Below are 26,932 nucleotides of genomic sequence, written 5' to 3' on the forward strand. Positions count from 1 at the left end.
GGGGGGTAAGTGAACACAGCTGTTTGTGTACCGTTTCCCCCCCCCTGCTCCTATCCCCTGCCCCCCCCCAACCACCAGTCCTCAATAGGGTAACATTTGGTACAAAGCCCCTTGTCCTCTACCTCCCTACAGCCTAATCTTTGGTCATCAAACCTAGGTGAAGGACCTTACCCTAGGGGTAACCTTGATCAAAAGGAGTACTTACCTGATTTTGGGGAAAAACATATTCCACTTTGGAATCTTTCTGAACTCTTGAATCACTAAAACAACCCACTATCTTTTCTGAAAACCCTTACTGTCTCAGAACCTGTGACCTTTCTCAGGGCTGGCATTCTCAAGACAGAGGGAACTGGGTTGGACTGTTACTGTCCATTTTCAATGCATTTCATTATTAACCCGATGACTTCTAGTAAGTGATATTATCCCTGAAAGTGAATATTTATATATGTGATACAGGTTTTTTTTAATTGCAACACATACCTGTGATTTTCATCTTCTAGAGCGTTTTAAAAGGCCTAAAATTGTGTTTTTGTATGTTGACTGTAACTTGAATTGATTGCTGTGTGGATTCTGTGTAGCCCTAGACCACTCTCAATGGGGAACAACATTACCAGCACCCGACTTTCCGGCCGCCAGGGTTGTAATACTGCGGTGTTACCAGCAAGCCAGGCGCTGTTACCGGTTTGTGGGTACGGCGGCTACCTGCTGGTTTTACCGACACGGTTACCGCCAAATCCGTAATGAGGCCCAGTGTCTTCCCTGTTCCCCATAACTAAGGTGGCCTACTAAAGTCTTCAGCCCAGGGCTGACTTTAGAAAACCATCTCAACATCCGGCAAGTACTCTGCTTCTCTTGCAGGACTGCTTACAGGAACTGGCACCCAAACAATTGCCCCCTAGACCAGTAGGTCCCTAGTGAGCAACATAATCAGCCTTTCCAAGAGGGTAACTTAAGGACGTTTTTGTGGAACCCTCTGGTGAGGGATATACGATCTTGGACCTTAAGTTGGGAAGACTAATTCAGCTGACATGAAATGGAAGCCAAACCTCTCTACGCTAAGTAACGTGGACAGAAAGAAGGCTGAACTTACAGGTTTGAGTAACAGGGACACAAAGGTGTAAATCAGTGCACACACTTCAAATACACAACACCAATATACTGACAAATATATACATTATATTACACATGGAAATATCCAATAGGTCAAGTAAGTACTTTGAACATTAAAAAAAAGTATTGATAATATAGTATATTTTAAAAACAGTAAATTCCTAGAAGGACTCCTTACCCCATTTCATCGAGATGTGGGCCCACTATCTCAGATAGGCACCCAGCATCAATTAAACAGTGGAGGGCAATAATTGAAAAATTCAAGAACTCAAGGTGCATTTTAGAAACAGTTATCTTTGCAAAACACTTCTGGGAAAATATTTAGTGTTGCTAACATTTGCTACAGTGTAATAATGCAGGCACAAGGAGATAATTGAAGAGCAGAACTTTAAAAGTACATTTAAAATCGGAGATAAGCCCAAAAATGCTAGTTCCTGGTCCAGAACACCTTGTGTGTACAGGTGAAAGGTCTAGGGGCAAGTAACCAATCCCTAGAGTCACTTTAGGAGAGTTCCAATACAGGTAGAAAGTTCCTTAGGAATTAATGGAAAACACTCAATGGGCCATCAACTTCAATACAGGTCAGTCTGTTCTATCCCACAGGTGCAGATTCTGCAGTAAACAACCCCCAGAGGAGACCTTAATGAAGAGATTGAGAGGTCCGAGGATGAACCAGAAGCACCAGAGGAAGATGCAGCATAGCATGAGGAGCCCCAATGTAAGTCAATGGGAAGCACAGGTGAGACCTGCATACAAACAATCTCGGCCCCGGACCAGGTGCCCCCGAGGGCGAATATCTTTAATAATCAGGCAACCAGTAACCAAAAGGTAGGTACTCGCATCAGCAGTTTGGGGAGAAAACTACACCAGCATGGCAAAAAATCATGAAAGTACAGGATTCTTTCCTAGGGGCAGTTTTACAGAACTCCGTGCCCAGGGGTGTACACAATGAGTCAATAACGGCCCTCAGGAGCCAGAAAAGGAACAAACCAGCCTTTCGCCAACAGCAACCTTCAAGACTGGAGTGAAGAATTACGCAAGGAAGACTCAGAAGATGAGGGAACCCGTAAAGTTTGATTCCGGCAGCTCCATATACAAAGAAGGGTGGCAGCTCGGCAGAAAACAATCCCAGGATGGGGATACCATTTGGATGCACTCTTCGACATACCAAGCAATCAGGAGGGGTGTTCCAGCACTCTTGCAGGCTACCGTGGCTATCCAAAGCCAAGCAAAATGGTCAGGCAGTAAGCTGCCCAGAAAACAGTTAAAACAAGGAAGGCTCGACCCAGCAGCTATGAGGCAGAGGATGGCCAGGTGACCAGTGCAGTTTTAATCAGGAGTTCTGCTTTCGCTCCTCATCTCCTCTGCAGAAGCAAAGAGGAAGGTCTTGAGGTGCTTCCAGAACCGGAGATGGTTCTCAAGTTTGAGAGGCAGGGAGGCTGTTCCAGAGCGAGGCCCCAGCCGAAGAAAGATCTACCACGAACTTGTTACTTGGAGAAGCGACTGACCCTGAGGGAGTTGGAGGCAGATGAGCGAAGAGCACGAGAAGGAAGATATAGGAAGAGAGAGTTGAAGGTATTGAGGCACCATGCTCCAGAAGGCCTTGTGGACAATGCAGAGGGTTTTGAACTTAATCCTCGCAGCCACTGGGAGCCAGTGCAGAGATTTCAGTCCTGAAGAGAGGATTCCCTGGGCTTGAGGCCAAGGACAAGTCTCACAGTCCTGTTTTGGATGAGTTGCAGAGGGCGGAGAGTAAAGGCAGGCAGATTTAGAAAGAAAATGTTGCATTAGTCCAGCATAGAGAGAACCAGAGCTCTGGAGACAGTGAGCTTATGGGAGAAGAGGAAAGGAAGAACACCTCTGATGAGGTGCAGCTGGTAGTTTGACTTCTTAGAGAAGTCAGATATGAGGAATGAAGGAGGGTGTGGAGTCTAAGATGACCACAACGTTTTTAGCCTCACAAGTGGGAGCAGGAAGAGGGCCAAGAGAGTCTGGCCAGAGTGACAGGAAAGGAGGGAGCAGGTGTGCCGATAAGGAGAATCTCAGTCTTACTGGCATTAAGGCAGAGATCATTGGCAGCACACCACTCCTGGATCGCAGAGTCAGAGAAGGAGAAGAGGTGGCTGAAGGGAGCCTGAAAATGAGCCGACTGTCATCCGCATAGCACTGAAAGTTGGGGCAGAGAGCGGCAATGCAGTGGGCAAGAACACCACAGGTAGAGAGAGATAAAGGTGAGGGAGGACACAAGTTGGACTTGGAAGGATCAATCAAAGTAAAGAAGTCAGCCAAGCCAGGGCCTGATCGGCGATACCCAGGTTATCACAGACGGTTGAGCAGAACGGCATGGTTGACTGTGTCAAAGGCAGAAGAGAGATCAAGTAAGATGAAGACACTAGGGGTGTTGGAATCGAGACTGGAGAGCAGGTCTTCATGGATGTTCAGGTAAACAGTTTCCATGCTTCTGGCAGCTCTTAAGCCAGGCTAATGGTCATGAAGACAACCAACAGATTAAGTGTGAAGATTACGCTGGGAGATGGCCAGCTTTTCCAGGAGTTTGTCCGGGAAAGGAGTGATGAGATTGGGCGATAGTTAGGCAGGCAGGACGGGTCGGCAGAGGGTTTCTTAAGAAGACAATGCACAAGGGAGTGCTTCGGGCGGGGGGGGGGGGGTAGGGAAGACTCCAGTGGCGAAGGAGTGGTTGCAGAAGTCCTCCAGATCCGGAGCCTGAGAAATTTAGAAATCGGCAAACACTTTATGAATGGGAAGGAAAACCACTTTCTGCAGATCGACAGACCTGCTTCTTCCAAGTAACTGAATGAAATCATATAGAAAAGGGACCAAGCATGGCTTCAAGAACTATTGCAAAAATGAGAAAGCCCACCAATCACTAGGTTGGGGGCAAAGGTTCAGATGACCAACCACAATGGTTTATCAATAAGACTGCTGCTCAGCCTGGACCATCCTACAGGCAGGGAGAATTAGTCTCCAGGGACCTACAGTGGCCTAAAACAGTTTAAACCAATATAGAGGCTGCCAAGTGGGCTCTCCAAAAGCACACGTGGCCAGAACATACATATGTTTGCTTTCTTTGTGGTTGCACTGAACAAATGGCACCCTAAAGGACAAAATGACCAAGAGCAGGTTAAAAAAAAATAAACATATTGGTGCCATAATGAATACCAAAATGGTACACTGAACTACCAATGCAGTACAATGACTAGCACCCGTAGTGAAGGACAAAACTAAAGTACAGCTGCCATTAACGTACTCCATAAAACCAATGGAGTTGAAACACTGGTGTATGAGCACGATATAAATAAAATATATCATTATCATATCAATGTATGGGGATATAATCACCATTGGGCCAACATCGAGTGCCTAAGAGGGCCTCTCTGGACTGGCAACCTTATGGGAAACCCAACAGCATTCATCCTGAGTAAGGTAAAAAGAGTGGGGCATCAGAAGTCCCTCTGGCCACCAAATAGGTGTGTGATCCAAAAGAAATAAAGGGAAAATGGGAAAAGTCTTAAAAGGCAAAAATGAGCAGCCAGCCATTTGAGTCCAATATGGGGACTTTCCAAGATGGCCCAGACGAATCAGGTGAGATAGTGGTGTCCCAACACCCTTCTGGATGGCAGAGGCAGGGAAGTAGTGTCATGTCAACCTTAGACAGGTGGTGGGGCTAGGGAGATTCCGATGTGTTTCTGGACTCCTGGAGATGTCCGGGACTATTACACAGTTCCATTATAAGCGATTACAGCATATGAGGAATTGCCACTGACAAGTAGTGTGCTGCCGGAAAAGGTGGAAGAGGTGGTTGGTTGCTTCGGCATGTCTGGTTGAACAGAGCGTGGAGGTGTTACAGGGGCAGCTTATCACATAGCTCCTCTTCTTCAAAAAAGCCTTCAAAGTCTGAATGAATTTCATGCTCGAAAATGTCCTCTAGAGGAATGTAGCGGTTTCTGAGATAGTGTGCGTAACATATGTCCGTAGAGTAAGCACACCCTGCTTTTGCAGAGTGCTTTTGGACAGAGGTTGCAGAAAGCATGGTAGATGTGGCCACACTGTTGTATATGTACTCTTCATGGGTCTCGTCGAACTTTGATGGGCCTCTGGTCGTCAATGAGGTCGATAAAGAACCAGTATCTGACTAGGTGGTTGTCTTCAAACAGGCAGATGACAAAACAGTAGTCCATGTTATGATTGACTTTCGCCATATATGGTCACTTGGAAGATTAAGCCTTGGAAGTCGTGAGCAAGCCTTTGTTGAAAGCGCTGCAGGTGAGCGAGCTAAAGAGTGACTCTTGGACAATGCTTCCCCCTATATACGGTCTCATGCAGGGACATTTAGACAGCGGTTCCACCGACTAATGACCATAAACCAGGTGAGGAGGATGTTCCTGGGCGGGAGGGTTGTGTCTTTAGGAGCCCTAGCAGGATCTTCAGTCTTGGCTCATTTCTCCCTGGTTGTCTCCTCATGCAATCTCGCACTCTTTGATGAAGTGACCCTTTACAAGGGTCCGCTAGGGCCGGCTTCGGAAAGAGGCACAGTCTGGCAATATTCCCCTCATCAAGCTAGGCTACTAATCTCATCTGGTAATCTTAGATTTTAATGAGACAAAAGACTAGCAAATGAAAGATGATACCATGCCGTGGTCCGGATACAAAGAGTATAAGCACTCTTCATGCTCATCTTCAACATAGATTTTTTTAGGTTGAATGTGGAGCAATACCTGACAATGCTTTTGTTTGCTTTCATTTCAGCCATGCCGACTAAGGTAAGAGGGACAACATCTTAGAGGGATCAACCTTTATGGGCATAGAGGAATAACATCCTCCTGGGGGAGCTTTCATCGAGTGCCAAGGCTAGCATACTCCTCAAATATAAAATCCATCCATCTTCAAAAGGAGATGCTGCACAAAGTTGTAGGTGAAGATTATTGAGAAATCGTCAAAAGTTAGAACTCAAAAGAGGACTCTGAACAAGCAGTAAGAAATCTGAAGATGGCCTCTAGAGGAGGAGTTAAGGGAGAGGGTGCTGTGGTGGGTCGGAAGAAGGAGTCTTACACAGACTGGGCATTTCTATCAAGTTTATTCAAAATAATAAAGAAAATGCCCATCTTACCCTATTGCTACAGGGATATTCCCTACCTATCCAAATTAAGGTGCCCGTCTCTCAGAACATGTTCTCTGTCCAAAACAGAATCTAGCTGACCCTACCATTAAAACTAATAACTAAAGGTTGCCTAAAGAATGTCTCCCTTGGCTGGTTCCCTCCGGCCATCTACCTCTAGGCATTACTTCAGGGTTCATATATGAATAGGATGGAGAGGACAAAAATAAAGTAATCCACTAGAAACAAGTACTTTACAGTGGTCTTTTCCAGTTCTCAATGTCAGATTTATGAGCTCATGTAGCTCCGGCCAACTACTCATAGGTTTGGTTTTCCAGATAGTGTACTGCTCATCAGTATTCTCAATACTTTCCTTAATGGATTTCTTAAGATAGTCTCTTACAGTCTTTCCTCTGAGTATTTCACTCTTTCCACACGGTCCTTCTGAGCCTTGTTTTATCCTCATCATGAGTGAGACACCACCATTTCTGGGATCACTCCGCTAGACTCTTACTCTGACCCCTGGGTGCAACATATAACCTTGACTCATTACTTCTAAAAGTCTTTCGTTAAAGGATTCCCCCACTATTCAACAGTTAACTTTGGCCACTTCTTCCAACCTTCATAGGATACTCTTTCTGGGCTTCTCAAAGACTCATGATTAAACATCACCACCCAATTTCCTTGGTTTCTTGGGATATATAGGTTTATGCTTTTTCAATGTCAACATCGATAGTTTTCACAAGTTCCTTTACTTAAGATGTTACTGCGGCAGCCTCCTTCTCCATTCAACCCTGGTACCTTTGTTGCGGGCAGTGTTTCATGGTTTTGTACTCGTATGGTTCTCCTTCTTTGGTTGGTCGTCTCTGCGTTCCGGACTTCACAACCGCTCCACTCAGTCTGTGGCTTGCCATGCTCTGCGACGGTCGGCCGATGGGAGGTTTCAGGTCTCCCATCTCTACAAGTGCCAGTCGTTAGACAGGCCCCATCACCACCATGGTGCTTCCGTGGTCATGCCGCAACTCAGACGGTCCACACACCGTACCAACAGCAGCTCTTCTGCTGTTCGGGTTGCTGGGTCTCTACTGTCTTGTTCTGGCGTTCCCTGCATCACAGATTGCTGCGGGATCTGCGGTTCCACTCTGCTCCGCCTTTCCAAGGAGTAGCTACGTCAGAGGGCTTCTCCTGCATATGGCTCTCTCTCTCTCCCCTCTTCTGTTCCACTCGTCCTGGTTACATAAAAGTTGGTTCTTAATGTGATAATCCCTTTACCTTCAGACGTCTTGGTTCATCCAGCATTTCATGGAGCCCACCAAATAGGACATGTTTTAAATTACTGAAGGCAGTCCCAGATACAGTGGCTTGCATAGGGAGTTCGCCTTGGGGCAGGAGGGGGGTTTTGTGGAACGGGAGAAGGGATGAACACTATTTGTTACAGTTATGTTCTGTTACTTTGCATTTATATAGCGCCTTATGTACCATTGGTATGATCTCAAGGCGCTGGTAGGTTGAACGCCCTCGGGAACCGAAGTTCAAGTCAGTAGAGAGTCATAAGGTGTGTACACAACGGATGTGTGTGCAGCAGGTGTGGCACTCATATGATAGCTGCTTCTTAGTGGTAGGTGTGGTGGTTGGGAGGTCAGGAGTATGTGTTCGTTCTGGCAGGGTGATACCCGACTGATTCTGACTGCATTAGGCCTGAGGAGAACGCCCAAGCTGGCGGGTGTGCAATCAGCTGTGTTTAGTTTGGATGATGGGGAGTATGTGGTAGGTGTCGGTAGGAGAACAGCTATACCGAATGTGTCATAGTATCACTGTGTTCTAGTTGAGCGGTGGTGTATAGAAGAGAGTAAGCGTGGTGATGTGATATGGTGGTTTTCAGTAGGTGCTTGAGATCGAGCGCCTTCATGCTCCTTGCACTCCATCCGTTCCATGCACTCTAGTGCCTAATGGATGAACCAAAAAGGATTGATCAATCACTGAAGCGAATGCAGTTCATGGATTCTGCAATGTACACAAAGATCAAATGCCCGATACATGATAGTATTCAATTACACTAGAGTACCATACTGATAAAGCGATCTATGTTGCTATTGTTGCAGAATAGACTACCTTTCCCATTACCGTATATTGAATATTACTCGTCTTTCAACATCCCTTCTGATATTCCACAATTCTTCACGGATAGTGTGCTCTGTATATACAAAGCAAAGACCCATTTCACTTGATTTGATGTATTCCTCCATTCAGACCGTTCTGCTAAGAGTTACTTATGTCCTTAGTCCACTTTCATATCAATATACTAATCCATACACATCGCACCCAGTGAATGCACAGAGTCTCACTGTGTTTAAGTGCCACTTCTTCACTTGGCCTTGGCAAATTCAGAAGATAAACTGTCCTACAGCATTTTTCGGTGCCTACAGGGTAAATACCCTTCAGATTACTCCACTAGACTTAGGATGTCCTTGGGTATTATTGCAAACCTCTATTCCTTTTCAGAATTCCACAATGCAGTACCCCCCTGACACCAACCATCTGGAAAGGGTTGCCTTCCTGTGGAGGAGCAACAGGCTCTTATCAGCTTTCCAAGGTTGCACAACTGTTTTAGTGGCTTCACAGAAGTCATCAGGACTATTTCAACCTAATTACAGCTGATTAATAAGGCACCTCCTGTGACAACCATCACTTTGTGGTGCCACAAATGGAGGTGGGACAGTAGCTTCAAAGCCGTGTGACAGTTCAGACCGATGAGTGCAAGTGGAGAGGCAGGAAAGGTGCAAGAGCACATGCAGAAATCACAGCAGAACACCAAGAGCCAAGAGGGCACAGGTACAGCTGTCTGGAGTAAACAGGTATGTGAAAGCAGAAGTGCAGGACAGATTTGGACAAGGTGCCAAGCAGGAGCACATAAGGAAACCTGGCACAGAAGGCCCCAGAACATTTGCAGGATAAGGACACAGAATGGATAGTGCAATAAGTAGAGAACCAAGCAGACATGCCTAGCTGAGGGAGCAAAGGAAAGAGGAGTCTGAGCTGGAAACCCAAGCAGGCTAGTCTTTCTGGTCTTCTCCAGTATTCACTAACTCAAGACAGATTTTGTCTCATGTCCCTCTATGGGCTCCTTCCTTCATGCTCCTCTGCGAGTCCCAACTCTCTCAGCGTGTGCCTTATTTTGCTTAGTCACTTACTGTTCTATATGGTTTATAGTCATTTGGTCGAAAACAAAAATGTCGAAAGTCCAAATGTAGAAAAAAAAAATGTTGAAGAAAAAAAGTCACATTTCTTTTTCAATATGTTTTTTTCGAAATGGGCCCCCCCCCACCAATGCCCCTTTTTTTCATTTTTTTTATTTTACCCCTTTTTTTTTTTACTTACCGAACCCAAAAAAACAAATAAAAAAATATATTCGACTTTTTTTTCGTCATTTGTGTCATTCGACTTTTTTTTCCCGACATTTTGACTGACCACCGTTCTAATCCTCGGCTTCTCCTGTTCCTCCAACTGCTACAACTGCTACAACAACCACATTCTTGAAATCCGTCCCAACTCCCACAAAGCATTGTGGTTTGTACCTCTTTATATTGAGGCTTTTGGCAATAATTGTTACATTTACAGTTCCGACTGATGGGTCCATTTCACCATCGTAACAGGGCTCATATGATTGGTAAATGCTAAGTGATTCCATCTCTGTGTGCCTTTTTGCCATGTGTAATCGGGTGTTCGGTCTCCCCGAATTCAGGTTGGCTTTGGATCCTGCCTCTATGTTTTGAATGTTCAAATAGAAGAATTTATTCGGCCACAGCAGTTAACAGATATTACAATACATGGCATACAAACAGTAGGCTATAATAAAAATAACAGCAAAAACATGTTAATGGCTCCAAAAAAAACATGTGCATCATTTAAAAGCACATTTTACAAATTCACAAACATCACACCATATTCCAAACACATGGCCATAGCATTAAGTAAACACTAACAGAATAAGACCTCTTACTGAAACCAGAGGCGTGGATAACGCTCACAGTCACGCCTTGAAACACTTGTGTATAGGCACATTATAAATGCCATATCATCAACAAAACAGCACTGCTTTTGGAACCAATTTATTTTATAAACACTCACATAGGCTGGTAAAGTAACCATCTGTGCAACTGCCTTTTTGATATTGGGGTTCACAAAAAGATCTCATGGCACCTTCAGAAAACCACTCCCAGTTCTAACCACAGAGTGTCACCAGGTGCACTAGGAGAAAGACTCCTCACTTTCCTCTGGAACCCATTGTGAATGCGCTCCATATACGATCAATTAAAATGGCCGTCATGGTGTATCCTGTTAGGGGAGTTTTCTTAAAGTCCTACAGGCAGTAAGACTTTAGTAAGCTATCCCAGTGGTTTGTAGATCCCCGCACTCTTCGTATCAGTCTGTACTAGCTCAGGACCTTGGTAGAGTGGCAGAGCATTCAGGCTTATCTTAAGAGGAAGATGTGAGCTGTAGGCAAGTACACTGAATCTTAGCTAGACAGGCACAGCAAAGAAGCACCAACAGTTATATAAAAAGCATATATTATATTTACACCAGAATCACTTTAAATACTGCAGACGTTTATACTAGAACACTTAGGAATACTTGATAATACACTTCAAAGGCCACTTTCACTTTTGTGTTTGTTCGCAGTTACATTTGCAGCAACGCTAGAAAGGGAAAAGACAATGCTATTGTGTTATTGTGCACTCAAGTGGATTTCAACGGTAATGCATTTACTCTGCAAACATATATACGAAAGTCACCTAAAGGGAGGAAGATGGTTAGTGTAACATAAGCTTAGTTAAAGGTTCTAGACACTGTCCTCGCCTAGAAAGTCCTCCAAGTCCATAAACGCAACCCTAGCTAAAAGCAGTTCAGAGAGGGCATTAAGTCTTGACAAGCAGCGAATTACGAAGAGTTCCTGTGGCTTTCTTCGAGTTTTTAGTGTGACAAAGAACAAGTTGTCTTAACAAAGGAGACCTTAAAACTGACTTGAGAAGGAGATCCAAGCAGCAGCTGAAGTATGAGGGGGTTCCCATGGACACCTCTACTTGTACTGCAATGGTCTGGAGCGACTTCTTTGAATCAAGTAACCAATACCTTTTTCCCCAAAAGTACCTTAGTTTAGGAGAACATTTACATGCTGGATGCTCCGTCATGTTGCAGCTCTGAACCCGACCTCAGGATTCCTTGGCCGGATGACGGAAAGCAGGACAATCGACTGGATCTCTTTGCAGCAGTCTCGAGGGAGGACCTGCAGCACAACTTTCAGCAACTATTGGGGTCACTCTGCAGTTTTGGCAACTTTTCTGAAGCAGCAAAAAGGACACTGATCGCCTGGTCAATCTTATTCGCTTCCTACAGTCCCACACTCTGTTGAGGGGGTCTGGGCGAGTTGGATCGGATCTCGTGTCCTTACGGCTTTAACACAGATTTGGACAGATTGAGCCTTTCCACAACGATGCACTCGAATTATTGGGGTTCTGCGGCTCTGAAAACGCCTAGGACCTCGGGAGATGGCTCGTTTCAAAGTAAGTCTTGGGGCTGGTTGTTCCCACCAGTCAAAGGGAAGGAGTCCTCGTGGAGCTCCCCTGTCGCACAGAAAACGGGGTCAGGACAGCAGTGGTCACTTCAGTGTTGCAAAGGGTCTGCAGGCGTTTCTGGTCGTATTCTTCGGTTGCTTCAGGTACCAGTGGTCAACATGCTTTACAGTGCAGAAGCCTCATCTTTTATACAGTTCCAGCAAACACTCCTCTGAAATCTCTCAGCATTTTACAGAAAGGGGCGTTTGACTTTCCAATAAGGAAAGCCAGACCCCACACCCTCCCCCTTGTGGGAGCTGGACCTATTCAGGCACTCTGGCAGACAAAGGACAGGGGGGGGATGGACAACTCCACTTCCTGCTTGCCCAGACATTCTGGAGCCTACACAGGGATACTCAAGGTTTCCCACCAAATGCAACACACACAGATCATTGCCTCCTAGAATGGTAGAAGGGCTAACAAAGACCAACCACACTAGAAATGGTTAAAAAAAAGCAAGGCCGCCAGTTATTACTGGGGTGCCCCTTTTGCACAATACCGAGGCTGTGGACATAGCCTGCGGTATAAAAAATACACAATAGTTGGTAGAACACGTCCACTGCCACCAGCCATAACTAGGTGATTGTCTATGTGACTAAAGAAGTGACAGAAGCTGAGAGAAGGGGGATACTAGGTATCCCTTTGGCACTCCACTTAAAGTTGTGTGTGCCAATCTCTCCGACTATAGGGTTTTGTGAGCGATATACTTAAACTGTAGTTACTTGAGGATATAGAAAAAGAATCTTAAAGGAGGACCCTAAAGTTACCCCGCAACACTACCTAAGGAGTGGTGTGCTGCAGTTGTAAAAACACAGGCGCCTTTAAGAGCTATGGTGCAGACAGACTCCATAGTACAGGTAGACTACAAAGAATAGAGTTCCAACGGACAGAGCCCACAACAATGAATACAAGGAAAAAGGTTGCACTCATTCAGGATTGAAAGAAAAAGGTCCACAAGGCCAGCAAAAAGTGCAGGGGGTATCACTGAGGGGATTAAACAATTATAAATCTCTCAAACAAATCCTAGTCAGCCTAGTTTAATGTTAAAACTGTAAAAATTAAGCCAGGCCTGGTGGCTATTGGGGGGAGGGGGGAACAATGTTATACAGCCACAGCTATTTCATATTGTACTGCTATCTGCCATAGCTAAAATAGGGTTATCTGCCATATTGGGGTCAGGCTCAGAACAAATGGCAGTCAGGAGATTCTGTGGTCTGGCTGCCTGTGTGTGTACTTGTATGCCTGTTTACTCCTCATGCATGCTCACCCTGCTGTGCACTGATCTACACTGGGGCTTCTGGACCCAAAGCGAACTCTACAGGGAATCTAGCTCTGAAAACTCATATCGAGCCTGTAGTGAGCAGCCAACCTCCCAAGTAAAAGTTATCCTGCTCAAACCTTTCCTCAGATCAATTTTCTTCAGCAAAGCACGACTCTGCCCACCGTCAAATGTGATACTATGGGGCACTTTACATCACTTCTCATGTAACATTTACTGGTGGGATATATTAGAAAATCTTACGCAAGGGGAGATTGAATGAGGTGTGGTGGGGCACTATAGGGGAGACTTGGGAAGTTCTGCAGGATCCCCTATGTGCCACCTCAAGTAGTTGCATCACATAGCTGGTGGCTTCCCCCGCAGCTGCCGCCCCCGCCCCCAGGGTTTCTTTTGGTAGAATTGTATAATACCAAAGCACTCTTCGCACCAAAAGGAAGCACTGGCGATTCAGAACAAATATTGTACCAAAAGAAACCCAAGACAAACCTGTTCTACTTGAGAGACTGTCTATTAAAGAAATTAATATTATGAAAAAGCAACCATGCGCAGCTATTTGGGTAACACAGGACCTGGAATCCTAATTTTCCCAATTTTCACCGATTTAAATAACCCAGAAAAATGACAATTCTTGGTAGAACATGCTGAAAGAACATCACAGCTCTACATGTACAGAAAAACTGAACACATGTTTATGTCTCGCCTGCTTGAAAAATCCTTGCTGGGCTCTGCTGAACTTTCTCTTTGGCCTTAATTGCTAGAATCTCCTGGCTCCTGCATCCATGGGGCTCTGATAGAGAAATGAGAGCCCTTACAGGCTACCTAGAACTCAGAGTGGTCTGCCACGATTTCCTTTGTGATACATAGTTTCCCCTTCAGCCAGAGTTTCTCATGGAGAGACCATTATCCTGCTGCCTGGCTAATCTGTCGCCACTTGGGAGGGCCATCTCTGACCTGCAGACTATCTCTAAACTACCCCTTTGCTGCTTCAATGGCCCTCATTTTCGGGGGATGTTGAAACAGTCATTTGAATCCAGATGTCTGGGCTCAATCTTCACCAAGGTATCGGTTCAGACGAAACCCCCAGTCGGCAGTTATGCAAACTAATTCTGACTACTATACTCAGCAGTCTACCCGGGCGTCCTGAGGATTCCTGCCACAACCAGCACTGGGTCCTGCAACTACCTTCACATATATCTGCCTATTCCTCAAAATGTTTCTGTGCTTCCATTAGCCACAACCAGATTATATTTGAGAGCTTGAAGCCCACACTCCTCTTCTGGGCTTCTGAAGTAAAGAACAGGGAGCTGAAAGCTCTTTTCTGTGATTCTCTCAGGGATCAACCTGGTGGTTGCCACAATCTCTGCACCTCCTAACTCCGTAATGCTTACGTTACAGCATATTTCGTGAAGACCCATTTGGTTTGATCCAATAAACCCTATGAACGAACAATTCAGAACTTTTACAACTGAGCAAAATTGACATTAACCTTTCACTTGCAGTGAATAGCCATTATCCACTTGTTCCACTTGGGGCTTGGAGTTTTCACAACACTTATTTGTGTTTCCTGGTAATTTTATATTTTTTTTGGTGATAAAGCATTTCATTTCACTGGAAAATGAATCTCCTCAGATAGCTAAATTGTGTATGTGTGCTTATTTGTTTCAAACGAGTTTGTGAGTGAACGGAGTCCTTTATTGACCCAGTATTGCATTTACTTTATACTGCTTAACAGATTGTTGACTATTTAGGTATTACCATTATGTTTTTCAACAAAACTGAAAATGTTTAACATTTTGAGGTTTCCTTCCACTGGGTCTGGCGGTAGTTGAGCTTCTGAGAACCCTTTACTGTTCCTTCCTACATAATTTATGGTCTCTTTGCTTACCTTATAGTTAGGAGACCTGCGTACTATCCAATGCAATTCTACAAAACATACCAAATACATAGTAAATTCAGTCTAAATGAAGAACAAGTTACTTACCTTCTGAAAGTATTCTTGCTGATGGATGCTCCAATGTATTCCTCATCTTACGATATATTCCTGCGGGTAGCAGCAAACTTCGGCAACTTTTTTGCCACCAGGGAGTGCTGTTCGGCTTCTTGGTTCCTTCACACTCCTCAGCATCGGGGCAGGATGTGGCAATGACTTAAGTAACCAGGGCCGTGATGTTGAGAAATATTTGCTTCATACTCTGTAGTATCAGTTATTTTACTTGCAATGGCCAAGAAGGTAATGAAGGAGATACCTAACCGACAAAGTAACTTATTGAGGGGCAGAATGGGAGGGCGATAATGAATCCATGGGAGGAAAATCCATCAAAGAAGGTTACCAGAGGGAAGTAAGGAACAAGTTACTTACCTGTAACTGTTATCCAGCATGGGTCTGGCATGGATTCACATGCTCATGAATATTCCAGTCAGGCTGGGAATCCTCGGTAAAGAAAAAAAAAAATCAGTATCAGTTTTGTTTCTGATCTGTCTTTCTGAGTAGTAACCAATCACTGGTCTCTGGGTCATACTACCTCCAGTCAATGACGGCCCTCCCTAAGCCCCGCCCCTGGCAGCCATCCTCATATTTGCTAGCACGTAAAGTGGCAGTATGACCAAGTGAAGAGCCGCAGAGCGGTAGGAGGGAGGGTTCGCATGTGAATCCATGCCAAACCCATGCTGGAGAACAACAGTTACAGGTAAGTAAATTGTTCCTTCTCCAGCATGGGGTCTGGTATGGATTCACATGCTCATGAATGACAATGCATTACTTACCGTAAAAGCATTTCTGATGGTTGTATCTGCTTAGATTCACATGCTGTGCATAGTCCGACATCCAGTGGTCACTGCGGAGTATTGCATTTTGTTTTTTTAGTCGAAAAGGGGACGTCGACAAGGCGTGTCCGGAACACTATCCCTATAGTGACGTGCAGTGTACCCACAATCCCTCACGCGTTGAGGTCCCTCAGATTGAATGAATATAAGAACACATAGCAGTACACATGCACAACCACGGGAGGTGGCTAGGCTCAACATTAAGCATTACATAAAACTCAACATTCAGCGTCTCTTACCTCCTCATCAGGCTCACCTTAAGTGAACAGGTTGCGCAGCACTGCCTGGCCGACCCTGGACTCCTCCCTGGAATCCCGGTCGACGCAGTAGAATCTCGTGAAGGTGTGCGTCGACCTCCACGTAGCAGCACTGCAGATGTCCAGCAGGGGCACACCAGACAAGAATGCCGTGGTAGCAGCGATCGCTCTGGTCGAATGGGCTCTCGGACGGCCGGGCAACGGTCGGTTTGCCAACCGATGACAGTGCATGATGCAGCCGGAGAGCCATCTGGAAATGGAAGCCTTCGAGAGAGCCTTCCCTTGGTTCACAGGTCCAAAGTTCACAAACAGCTGTGATGTCTTCCGAAAACTCTTCGTTCGGTCCACGTAGAACTTCAGCGCTCTAGCTACATCCAGCGAGCGCAAAGTCCTCTCGGCCGGCGACAAAGGCGACGGGAAAAAGACTGGTAACACCAAGGGCTCGTTGAGATGGAAGTCCGACGGCACCTTGGGCATGAAGGAGGGGTGCATCCTCAGCACCACCCTCGTCTCGTGGAAAGTCAAGAGGCTTGCAGGAAAGGGCCTGAATCTCTCACGCGTCGTGCAGTGGTGATGGCCACAAGGAACGCTGTCTTCCACGACAGAAACTTCAACGGAGCCGAATGCAAGGGCTCGAATGGCGGGCCCATGAGCCTTGTCAGCACCACGTTGTGTTCCCACGCCGGGGCTGGAGTCTTCACCGGCAGGACCGATCAGAACAGTCCTTTCATAAACTCCTTCACCAGGCGATGAGACCACAGGGACGACCATCCTGCAGTTCTGGTGTATCGGGAAATCGCTGCCAGATGTATCTTGATGAAAGCGTGAGCTAGTCCAGCTTTGGCCAGTGACAGTAAGTACGGTAGCACTTGAGGGGCTGTAATCCATAGAGGGTTAATCTTCTGCGCACGGCACCATACAGAGAACCTCTTCCACTTGTGTCTGTAGCACTTGAGAGTTGAGGACGCCCTGGCCTTTGCAAGAACCGCTATGCAGTCAGTCCAAACTCTAGTGCTGCAGGAGCCAGGCCTGCAAGCTCAGCGACTCCGGGTCGTGATGAATGGCGCCTCGTTCTCTGGAGAGAAGCTCTTCGTCCGTCGACAGTTTGACTGGTGGGGACGCTGACAAGTCCAAAAGGTCCAGGAACCATATCTGTCTCGGCCACCTCAATGCAACAAGGATCATCCTGCACCGGAACCTCTTGAGTTGGTTGATGAGCCTGAGCAGCAACGGCATTGGCGGGAACGCATATAGGAACAGGCCGTCCCAGAGGAAAGAAAAACCATTGCCCATGTTCCTTGGCTGGGCGAACCTCTGGCACTTGGGAGTTCATCGCCTTCGCGAACAGGTTGATTTGGGGTTTGCCCCATCCCAAGAAGAGTTGATCCACTTGATGCTGGTGTAGTTTCCACTCGTGGCAAGAGTGCAGCTCCCTGCTGAGCGAGTCGGCGATGGTGTTTTCCATCCCTGCTAGATGAAAAGGCACCAGAAACACCCCCTGGGCAACGGTCCAGTGCCACAGAACCTGGGCTTCCTTGGATACGGCTGGGGATCTGGTTCCTCCCTGCTTACGGATGTAGAACATCGTGGTGGTGTTGTCGGTGAAGATCCTCGCCACCTTGCCCTTGAGGGACGGGAGGAATGACTTGAGGGCCCAGAACACTGCTCGAAGCTCCAGTATGTTGATGTGGAGAGGCCTCTCCTTCGGGAGCCACAGGCCTCTCGCGTGAAGATCTCTGGTGTGCGCTCCCCACCCCTCCAGGGAGTCATCCGTCGTCACCGTCACTTGGTATGCTGGGGACTGAAAGTCTGTGCCCGCGGCGAGATGCGTGCGGGGACCCCACCATCAAATTGCCTGGCGGAATACTTCGTTGAGAGAGATCTTGTCCTCGAAGCTGTCCGTCGCTTGTGTGGAACGGACGTCGAGGAACTCTTTCAAAGGACGCATCCGAAGCCTGCACAGGCGCAGAGGACATCACCCCGAGAAGGGACTTGATGGACCTCACTTTGGCCACGTCCATGGCCAGCAGACCCAGGATGGCCTCGCCGTCGGAGGAAAGAACGCAGACCAACTGCACTACTGTATCGAGCTTGGCTCCCAGAAACAGCGCAACCTGCGACGGAACCAGGTGGGATTTGGGGAAGATGGAGAATCCCAGGTCCGTGAGCAGCCGGACAGTCTTCGACGGCGAGTTCTTGTCCCTGCTCGGATGAGCCAGTCGTCCAGGTAGGGGTAGACGTGGATCCCCTGCAGGCGCAGCCGCACCGCCACTGGTGCCAGGCACTTGGTGAACACCCTGGGCGCTGACTTCAATCCGAATGGGAGGGCCTTGAACTGGTAGTGCCGCCCTTGGACTACGAACCTGAGAAACTGTGTCCTTTTAAGATGGGAATGTGAAAGTACGCATCCTCCAGATCCAGCGACACTAGGAAGTCGCCTTCCTCCAGCTGTCCCAGCACGTGTTGGAGGGGGACCATCCGGAACTTCTGTGCCTTGATGTATTTGTTTAGCCGAAGCAAGTCCAGGATGGGACGCCAACCTCCTGTCTTCTTTCTGACGAAGTATCTTGAGTATACTCTGGAGCCTCTTTGGGACTAGCTCGATGGCTCCTTTTTTGAGCATCGCCCTCACCTCTAACAGCAGTTGAGGGACGTGGTTTTCCTTCCTGGCCACTGGAGGAATTCCAGGGCACTTTAGGAATTCCAGAGTGTGCCCGTGGGCCAGGGCATCCAGCACCCAACGGTCGGAGATGGACTCCCACACGCTGACGAACTTCGCCAGCCGGCCTCCCACCGGGGTGCTTCGGTGGGGGCCCGACGCCACAGCCGGTTCAGTCTTGTTTGGAAGCAGCCTTGCCTCCTTGGCGTCCCTGGCGATGACGGCGAGATCCACTGGACTTGCCTCGTCCCTGGTAGGCTTCTTGCGACGAGGAACGGGCCGCTTGACGGTAGGTCGAGGAGCCGCCGCCGAATCCTTTGGAGGCACCTTGCTTGCCTCCGGAGTTCCGAAAGGGCGGCCGCCGTTGCTGCAGAACTCCCAAGGCCCGAGCCGTCTCTGTGTCGGTCTTGATGGCCTGCAGCGCCTCATCCACAGTCTTTCCAAAGAGATTGTTCCCATCGAAGGGCATGTCCAAAACCTTGGCTTGCACGTCCTGGTGGAAATCTGTCGCCTTGAGCCACCCCCACCCCCACCGTCTAAGGCAAATGCCGTTGCACAACTGGCGGAAACCGGTGTCGGCACAGTTATGGCGTGGTCCGACGCCACCTCACCCTCCTGCAGGATCGCCAGGGCCTCTGCCCTCTTGTCGTTCAGGAGGAAGTCCAACAGGGGGGCGATCTTGTACCACAATTCCCTGTCATGGCAGGCCACAATCACCAGGGTGTTGGCTACCTTAATAGTCGTCGCCGACGAGATGACTCGTCGTCCCACGGCATCCAGCTTCTTTCCCTCGCCATCCGGTGGGGAAGTTGAGGATAAAGCCGATTGCCGTTGGCTCGCGGTTGATGGCGTCAGTGAAGGTGCGCCCTGCCCGGCAGCCGAGGAGCCCAACCGTTTGGCGCTCCCGGTGCCCGCAGACTCTGTGTTTTGCCTTCTGGTGGGCCCCGTCACCGGGGCGCCCTCACAGGACTTAGAAGACCGCTCGGACTACTACTACTTCTCACCTGCTAGGCGCTTGCCTTTCAGCCAGTTGGAGACGGGTCCGGCGATCCCTCATCATCCAATCCGACATGTTAAAGCAAAACGCAGTCATTCTCCACATGCGTTTTGTCCTCGTGGAGGCAGTAAAGGCATTTCGAAGGCTTGTCCTCCTTGAACACATTTTGTAGGTTGCATCCAGGGCAGATCCTGAACAGTTTGCTGGGAGTCGAGCTTCCCTTGTCCTGGGCCATGTTCTTCTCGTCCACGAGGTAGGCCTCAGAAACTTCTGGAATCCTCCAAGAAGCGTAACTCGACGAAAACTTCACCCTTGAGGGGCGTAGATAAATCTGAAATGGGTCCCCGTTGATTGGAAGTAGAAACGGTGGAGCTTGAGGCTCGATTAACCGAAAAATGAGATAAATATCTTTGAAAAAAGCGCAAAACGCAGTAAGAGCTCGAGAGCTATAGCACGAGGACTTCCAACACTTGAGCGTGCAGTAAAAATCTGAGGATGGCTGCCAGGGGCGGGGTTTAGGGAGAGAGCAGTCATTGGCTGGGGGTAGTATGACCCAGAAACCAGTGATTGGTTACTACCAAGAAAGACAGATCAGAAACAAAACTGATACTGTCTTTTTGAGCATGTGAATCCATGCCAGACCCCATGCTGGAGAATTTGTTCTACTAATGGCTTGTGAACCCCCCCACCCGACTGATTCCTCATCCTAAATAGAGTCCCATAGCAGTAAGGCTTTTCTCTTGCCTCTTTCTCTTTATACTGTATCACTTGCAAGTTTTTTCTCTTCTTTTCTTTGTATTCACATACTTTAAACTTCCACAATGTACTGCTTCTGCACCCCTTTTTGTACTGTTTCTCTTACTCCCCTTCGGAAATCTTGCTCTCACATGCCCTTTCCTTGGTGGAAATGTACTTCACATATATACAACACTCCCAGTAAAACATCACATCACCTTCAAAACAACGTGCATAACGCACAGGGCAATCTCTGGACAAGGAGCAGAATTCCAGCAAAAGAAAATAACCATCTACAAGCCAATGAGACTCCTCAGGTCAAGCAACGAAATCCGCCTGGAACAAAAACCGTACCTTAAGAAAAAACTTGGAGGCACCTCCTACCACTTAACCGCAAGAACCTGGAACAGCATCCCAAAAGAAATAAACACCAAAGATCACCTAAAATTCAGAAAATTGCTAAAAACCTGGCTCTTCAACACCACAGACTAAAACTGAAAACCGAAACAGAAAAGAAAAAGAATGACTAAACCGGAAAGGACACCGACAAGCTCCCAGAGCCGACTGAGAATCCCCCATGGCACCTGGACGGGTGACGTCGGGTAGAATGGAACAGAGGCGACACCCATAGAGACGGAGTTAACAACCCCAGCTATTCCTATCCAACATCATCACCCGCCCCTTAGCTGATACAAGGTACCACACTGTTATGGATTAATCGGGATATCACCAATCACCCCATCCAACTAAGCTGTGGACGCTGGCAGGTGCGCTGACCACTTAAGTGGGTAGGAAAGACAGATTAGGTTGTGAGGGAAGCTGGTGGAGGTGGGAGCGAGTTATGAAAAGGACACTGAATGCCGGACGTGCCCAGATCACCCATCTGGTGGGATTACGCTAGCCCAACACGCCAATTCAGGATAGAGATGCCAACTAACCACTTCCACTAACAATTTCCCCACTCTGCATACACCTCTCAAACGCCAAACCAAACAACCACAAATCTACAGCACAACAAACTGCACAGACTTCACTACACTGCAACAACAAAACAAAAAAACAGACTAGCACAACAGTACACAACGACTACCGGCCGAAAACACCCCAGGCTTAGCCACCGTTACCAGCTTCCTCCCACTAACTCACCCTCCCTTCTTCTTTCAGAGCCGCCAGAGTGCCAGGGGACCACTCTGGTGGTGATAGTGCACGGTATAAATAACCTTTAACATTAACAGTAATCTCTTCTCAGGAGGGGGGGGGGGTGTCATTGCAATTCTACCTTAAAGCATTCTAGAAGACAGCTGTCACACCTGACATGACAATGTGCCTAGGCAATGATTTTTAGCAAACAAGCGCATGAAGCTCACTCAGTCTGCATTTTAAGATGGATTTCTAAAATCAACCCTGGTGGGCAGATTTTAGGCAACTACCCTAGTTATAGCGAACAGGGAAACTGAGTTTAGACAAAACCCAGGCAAAGCAGTTTAGAGTGCAATCAAGGATTAGTCTCAGAAAAGCTTGTGTGATCAGGGCCCAGGGCTTCAATGAGTCCAAACAGCATGGCACAATAATTCAATTTAGACAGTCAAGTATAAAAATACAATTGTAGGCCTTTAAAACAGTGAAAAATAAATGTAACCCGTAATTATCGCACAACACTCTATAATACAAATCTATATAATTCACCATAGGTTCAAGTATACATCTGATAACTTCAACAGTAAAGCAGTTAAGTATTTTAGATGCAGTAAATGATGGAACCAGTTCACATGACAATACCCTAACTTAAGTGCAAACCGTAAAATGAACGGTGCCCTGAGCCAAAAAAAGTCATAGGAACCACACAATGTTTCTCACTAGTATGTTGTCTATGTAGGAAGGATTCAACAATCTTGGGTTGGTGATAGTTTAAATGTTCTACAACATTTCGATGTGGTCTACTGAGGCCCTGGCACAGCCTTGGTTGACGAGCAATGGCCATTCGTCGACATGTCCGTCTTCCTGCTCGACTTGTCATGGGCGCTTGAGTGCAGGAAATGTGTCAGCGGTGGGGGACTGTGGTAATGACAAGGTTCTTGTCCTGCCTTTTTGGGGCTAAGTTTCCCGCTCTTTTCTGGCTTGTAAGGCCTTTCCTCAGATCTAGGCATTTAATGAATGGCTTAGGCATCCTCTGCACAGTTTATATTCACCAGGCTACAAGACTATGATTTAGAGGGAGGATACCTGCCCTCATTTAGCCTAGCCAGCATACCAGTCGACTAGGCCTATCCCCTCAGGGTTTTAGCGCTGAATCCCTGGCATATTTCGCAATATTCACCGGAATGATTTTGATATAAACACTAAATGCAGTTATCAATTTCAGCCTCCTCAAACATTACTTAAAACACAGTTGGAGCACGCTTCAATAGGGATTTTTTTCTCCATCTAAGGTACAGCATCCAAAGTTATTTACCTCAAAAATGTGTAGAAATCTTTCTCCGTGGTGAAAGGTGAGAGGACTCGCCAGAACGACGTGTGGTTAGAATCTAGACATGGCCTTTAGGGATGGGGCACGACACTAGACGTCCCATGGGATGGGACCAAAAGCACCCACAAGGAGGACAGACTACAAAACACCTATTTTGTCTTTACTGATGTAAAGTTAGAAGCACGCACAAGGATTCTCAGGCTGACTGGCGCATAGTCAAAGCATGGGAATCTTTGAAGGAAACCAATGCTGCAGAAATACTGGGTTCTTTGTGACGTTCTTGATTTGAGGACTCCAGCCCCAGGGCTTCAGACAGTTTTCCCCATGACTGACCTATAGGCAGCATTAGGGAGAGCCTGGGGATTTTGCTCGGAAAAATAAACTTCACGATATGCGTTAAGCCCACTTGCATCCTGAAGGTCAGCTGCTAAGTTCTGAATCCCTCAGGAGGGTCAGGAAAGGTTAAAGGACCCAATGGGATTTGATTCCCCTCGTCAAAAATCCAGCCAAGGAGGATATGAAATCCTTCAAATTCATGACATATTTTGAAGAGTATGCAACACTCCACGCCTACAGACCATCCGGAGGGGGTGTCGGTATGGCAAACAACGTGGACACATTTTAAGCGTCAAATTCATACCTGGGCTTTTTGGAACACGCGAGCCTCTGTTGGAGTCCCTGCTGGCTTTCTCGGGTGTGCCGAGCTTGGTTCCCATTTTTGCCTTCAAATCCAAATAGGAGGCAGAGGGGGCTGATTTGTTTTAAAAAACGCCAACATTTTTATTCAGAATTTCTCCAACCTTTCCACTGGAGCAGATTTACAAGGAAATGTTACCCGGCCATTAGGTCAATGAGTGTCTACGCCTCTGCTTTTTCAAAGCGGCGGAGGCATGATGCAAATCACTTCACAAGTGGAATCTTTTCCTATGCTTCTTGGACCTCTTGCTCCCTGGGAGATCGAACGGCTAGTTCGGGGTCTTTTCCCTCAGATGGTCTTTTCTCTTTGAGGGAGTGGTGCTCAGAGTGGATGCTCTACCAAGCGCCAGCATCAACTGTCTCCACCCTTCAGTGCTTTTGGCATCGTCAACGGACAAGAGCTGCAATACTCTAGTATGTCCTAAAATTTCTCTGAGTTGTGAAATGTTCAGTTGATCAGGTGTAAAAATGGAACAGAGATCACGGGGCCCGATGCTAGCTACTTATACCGACACAGAAGAGTGTAGAGGACCATCAACAACAAAGCTGCACAGTGCCTTCTGGTGGCAAAAAAGTTCCAGAAGTTTGCTGCTACCGTAGCAATATATCCAAGATTGGAGCTGTGGTAGGACACAATCCATTAGAAGTCTTATGTGGGCGCAACTTTATCTTGCTGCCAGTCGACCCCTCCAAAGAGGGGAGCCAGTCAGCTCTGCCACAGTACCATGGAGAGGGTTTTGGACAAGCATGGTTGACACTTAATAGTATTTCGGTTTAGTCTTCTGAATCTCTGTCAAGAGGAGGTTTTAGAAAAACATCGTTAACAGCATTAAGGGACCTATTCACATTAACCAGAACATAAATGCTAGAAAACTATTGATAAAATGAATAATCCTGCTAGGTTTTACTAGACGCACCAAAACGACATGACCGATCAGATGCTGCTCAGTAATAGGACCTTTCAGTTTACATTTTTCATAATTAACCCATTTGTCCAAATCTGCATAGTATATATAGAAAAAAGCAGTATGAGACTAACTAGCATTTCATTTCTGAGACACCTTCATATAAAATCAACTTACAAAAAAAAAAAATCATACCATGCATGCTTCCATTAAAGCAGTGTGCATTTCATCAGTCTTGTGCTCCTGGTCTGCTCCAGCTTCTAGTAAGAACCGAACCATATCTAGATGGCCTACAAACAAACATGTAATTAAAATACTATTTCTTTAAAGTTTTATTTTCTTAGCATCAATTACAAACATGCTGAGAAAGTACAAGACAGTCTAAAACACTGGCTGACATTTCTTGATTCATTAATTACACAAAGTAGAATGGTCATCTGGAAAAGTGCCCACAAATGGGTATGGATAGGTTGCATGTATATAAATGTGCATCCTTTTATTTGATAGGGTACATCAAAATTCCCTTCAAGTGAAGACCAGACAGGAAAAGTTATGTAATTGTAATCCTAGTAATAGTTGCTAGTACCGTCAAATATTCATGAACTCTTAAATATCTTTACTTATGGGAGGGATCTCATAACACATTTGTATACAATATATACATACAGACTATTAAAGCACAGCTGGTTATACTCAATTTTACGAAGTAGTGACAGCACTTGCGACAAATAAACAAGGAACGCAAAAGGTGAAAAGGGCAGCTGCCACATTAACAGCCAGTCTCCCCCAGTATCCTAGAATGCAGTGTAGTGACAGTTACACATTTGCATGAAAGAAAAAAATAAGGTATGGTCTATCGAGTACTCCATTCTCTCCTGAGATCCTCCAGGAGAACAGAGGGTAGTGGAAGAATATTACTGAAGAAATAGATTACAAGTAACTTCTCCAACCGGTTATCTTCATGAATGCCTCCAACCTGGTATCTTCATGAATGTTCATTAATTCTTGGCTAGAATAGCAATTGTACGCCTATTCATGAAGCGAGAAACATTCCAATACACTCACATATGAACACATTTTCAATGATACTTGCACTGCATGTTGACCCATTTACATGTTTTTTCTGACTTTAGCCATCTCAACATTTTTGAAAAGGGCAGCTCTGGCGGCTTTACCACTCGTGGAGTCAGCCAATTAGTTTTTGGATTGCTTTCTGACAAAAACAGAAAATTATCCACCTGGAAATGGACCGATTAGAGGTATATATTAGGGGCTAATTAAAATCGTTCTAACGTTCGAATCCCCTCTGATTTCTTCCAAATAACAGCACATCTAAAATGTGAAGAAACATTTCCACTGGGGGAGGACTGATTAGGGAAGAATAAAGTGATATGGATTGGTAAATATGTAGTACCGAAAACATTTTAGGGAGAAGTTGGAATGGGTTCTAACAAAATTGTTCCTAGGACAATTTTTGGAGGACTCGTGAGCACAGAGCCTACGTTTTTAAAATCGAATGCATTTGCAGTAACAGACAGAAAAACAGTTTGAGTTTATAGTGAATACAAAAACAGTGTATACCAATTTAGTTTAGTTTATTACTTGTATTGCGCACCAGACCTGAAGGTATCGGGGCGCATTGCAGAAGGAAATTTACAGCTTTGTTACACAATAACATCATATCACATTTACATGTTGGTTACATAGCGATATTACTGTGTCAGATAATAGTACAATTGAGATTACATAGTGGCTAAGTGTCATGGTATTATACAAATTAAGATTACATGGTGTTTACATATCAAAGAAGAACAAGTTACTTCTTACCTGGTAACGTTCTTTCGATGGGATGTCTCCAGCTTGCTGGCCTCGGAAACTTTTTTCAGCAGAGGTCGCTGCGCATCGACGTCCGTCGAGTTGGTGTCCCTCGACAGCCACCGTATCTGCGCCAACGTCACCATGCCCATAAATAGCCATGCGCAGCGTCCGTTGCTCAGTTCCGTTTGGTAGCATAAGATAAGTCATGCCTGAATTGGTTATTGACCTTGAAGGAGCAAAAGCTGCAACCGCAAATGAAGTATTACTGCAAGGATGGATGGGAGGGGCGATAAGGAATACATCGGAGGAACATCCCATCGAAAGAACGTTACAAGGTAAGAAGTAACTTGTTCTTCGAAGGGATTTTGTCCTCCGACATATTCCTCATCTTTGATAGACTCCCATAGCAGTGGTGTATAATTGGAGGTGGGAGTAAAAACGCCATGTTTGCTTTTAGG

The 26,932-nt window shown here is 46.4% G+C and overlaps 1 protein-coding gene across 3 annotated transcripts in view; it reads right to left on the minus strand.

The window, feature by feature from the left end:
- The window catches only part of ANKHD1 (ankyrin repeat and KH domain containing 1), a 1,723,611-nt gene that overhangs the window by 1,344,418 nt on the left and 352,261 nt on the right, over positions 1–26,932 (minus strand). For all 3 annotated transcript variants that reach the window (XM_069652665.1, XM_069652666.1, XM_069652664.1), the window contains exon 7: positions 24,852–24,946. In XM_069652665.1, the coding sequence (XP_069508766.1) occupies positions 24,852–24,946 (95 nt within the window). The remainder of the gene's footprint in view (positions 1–24,851; positions 24,947–26,932) is intronic.

Source organism: Ambystoma mexicanum, chromosome 3p (assembly GCF_040938575.1).
Source record: "Ambystoma mexicanum isolate Mex_15411 chromosome 3p, UKY_AmexF1_1, whole genome shotgun sequence".
NCBI classification, from domain to species: Eukaryota; Metazoa; Chordata; class Amphibia; order Caudata; family Ambystomatidae; genus Ambystoma; species Ambystoma mexicanum.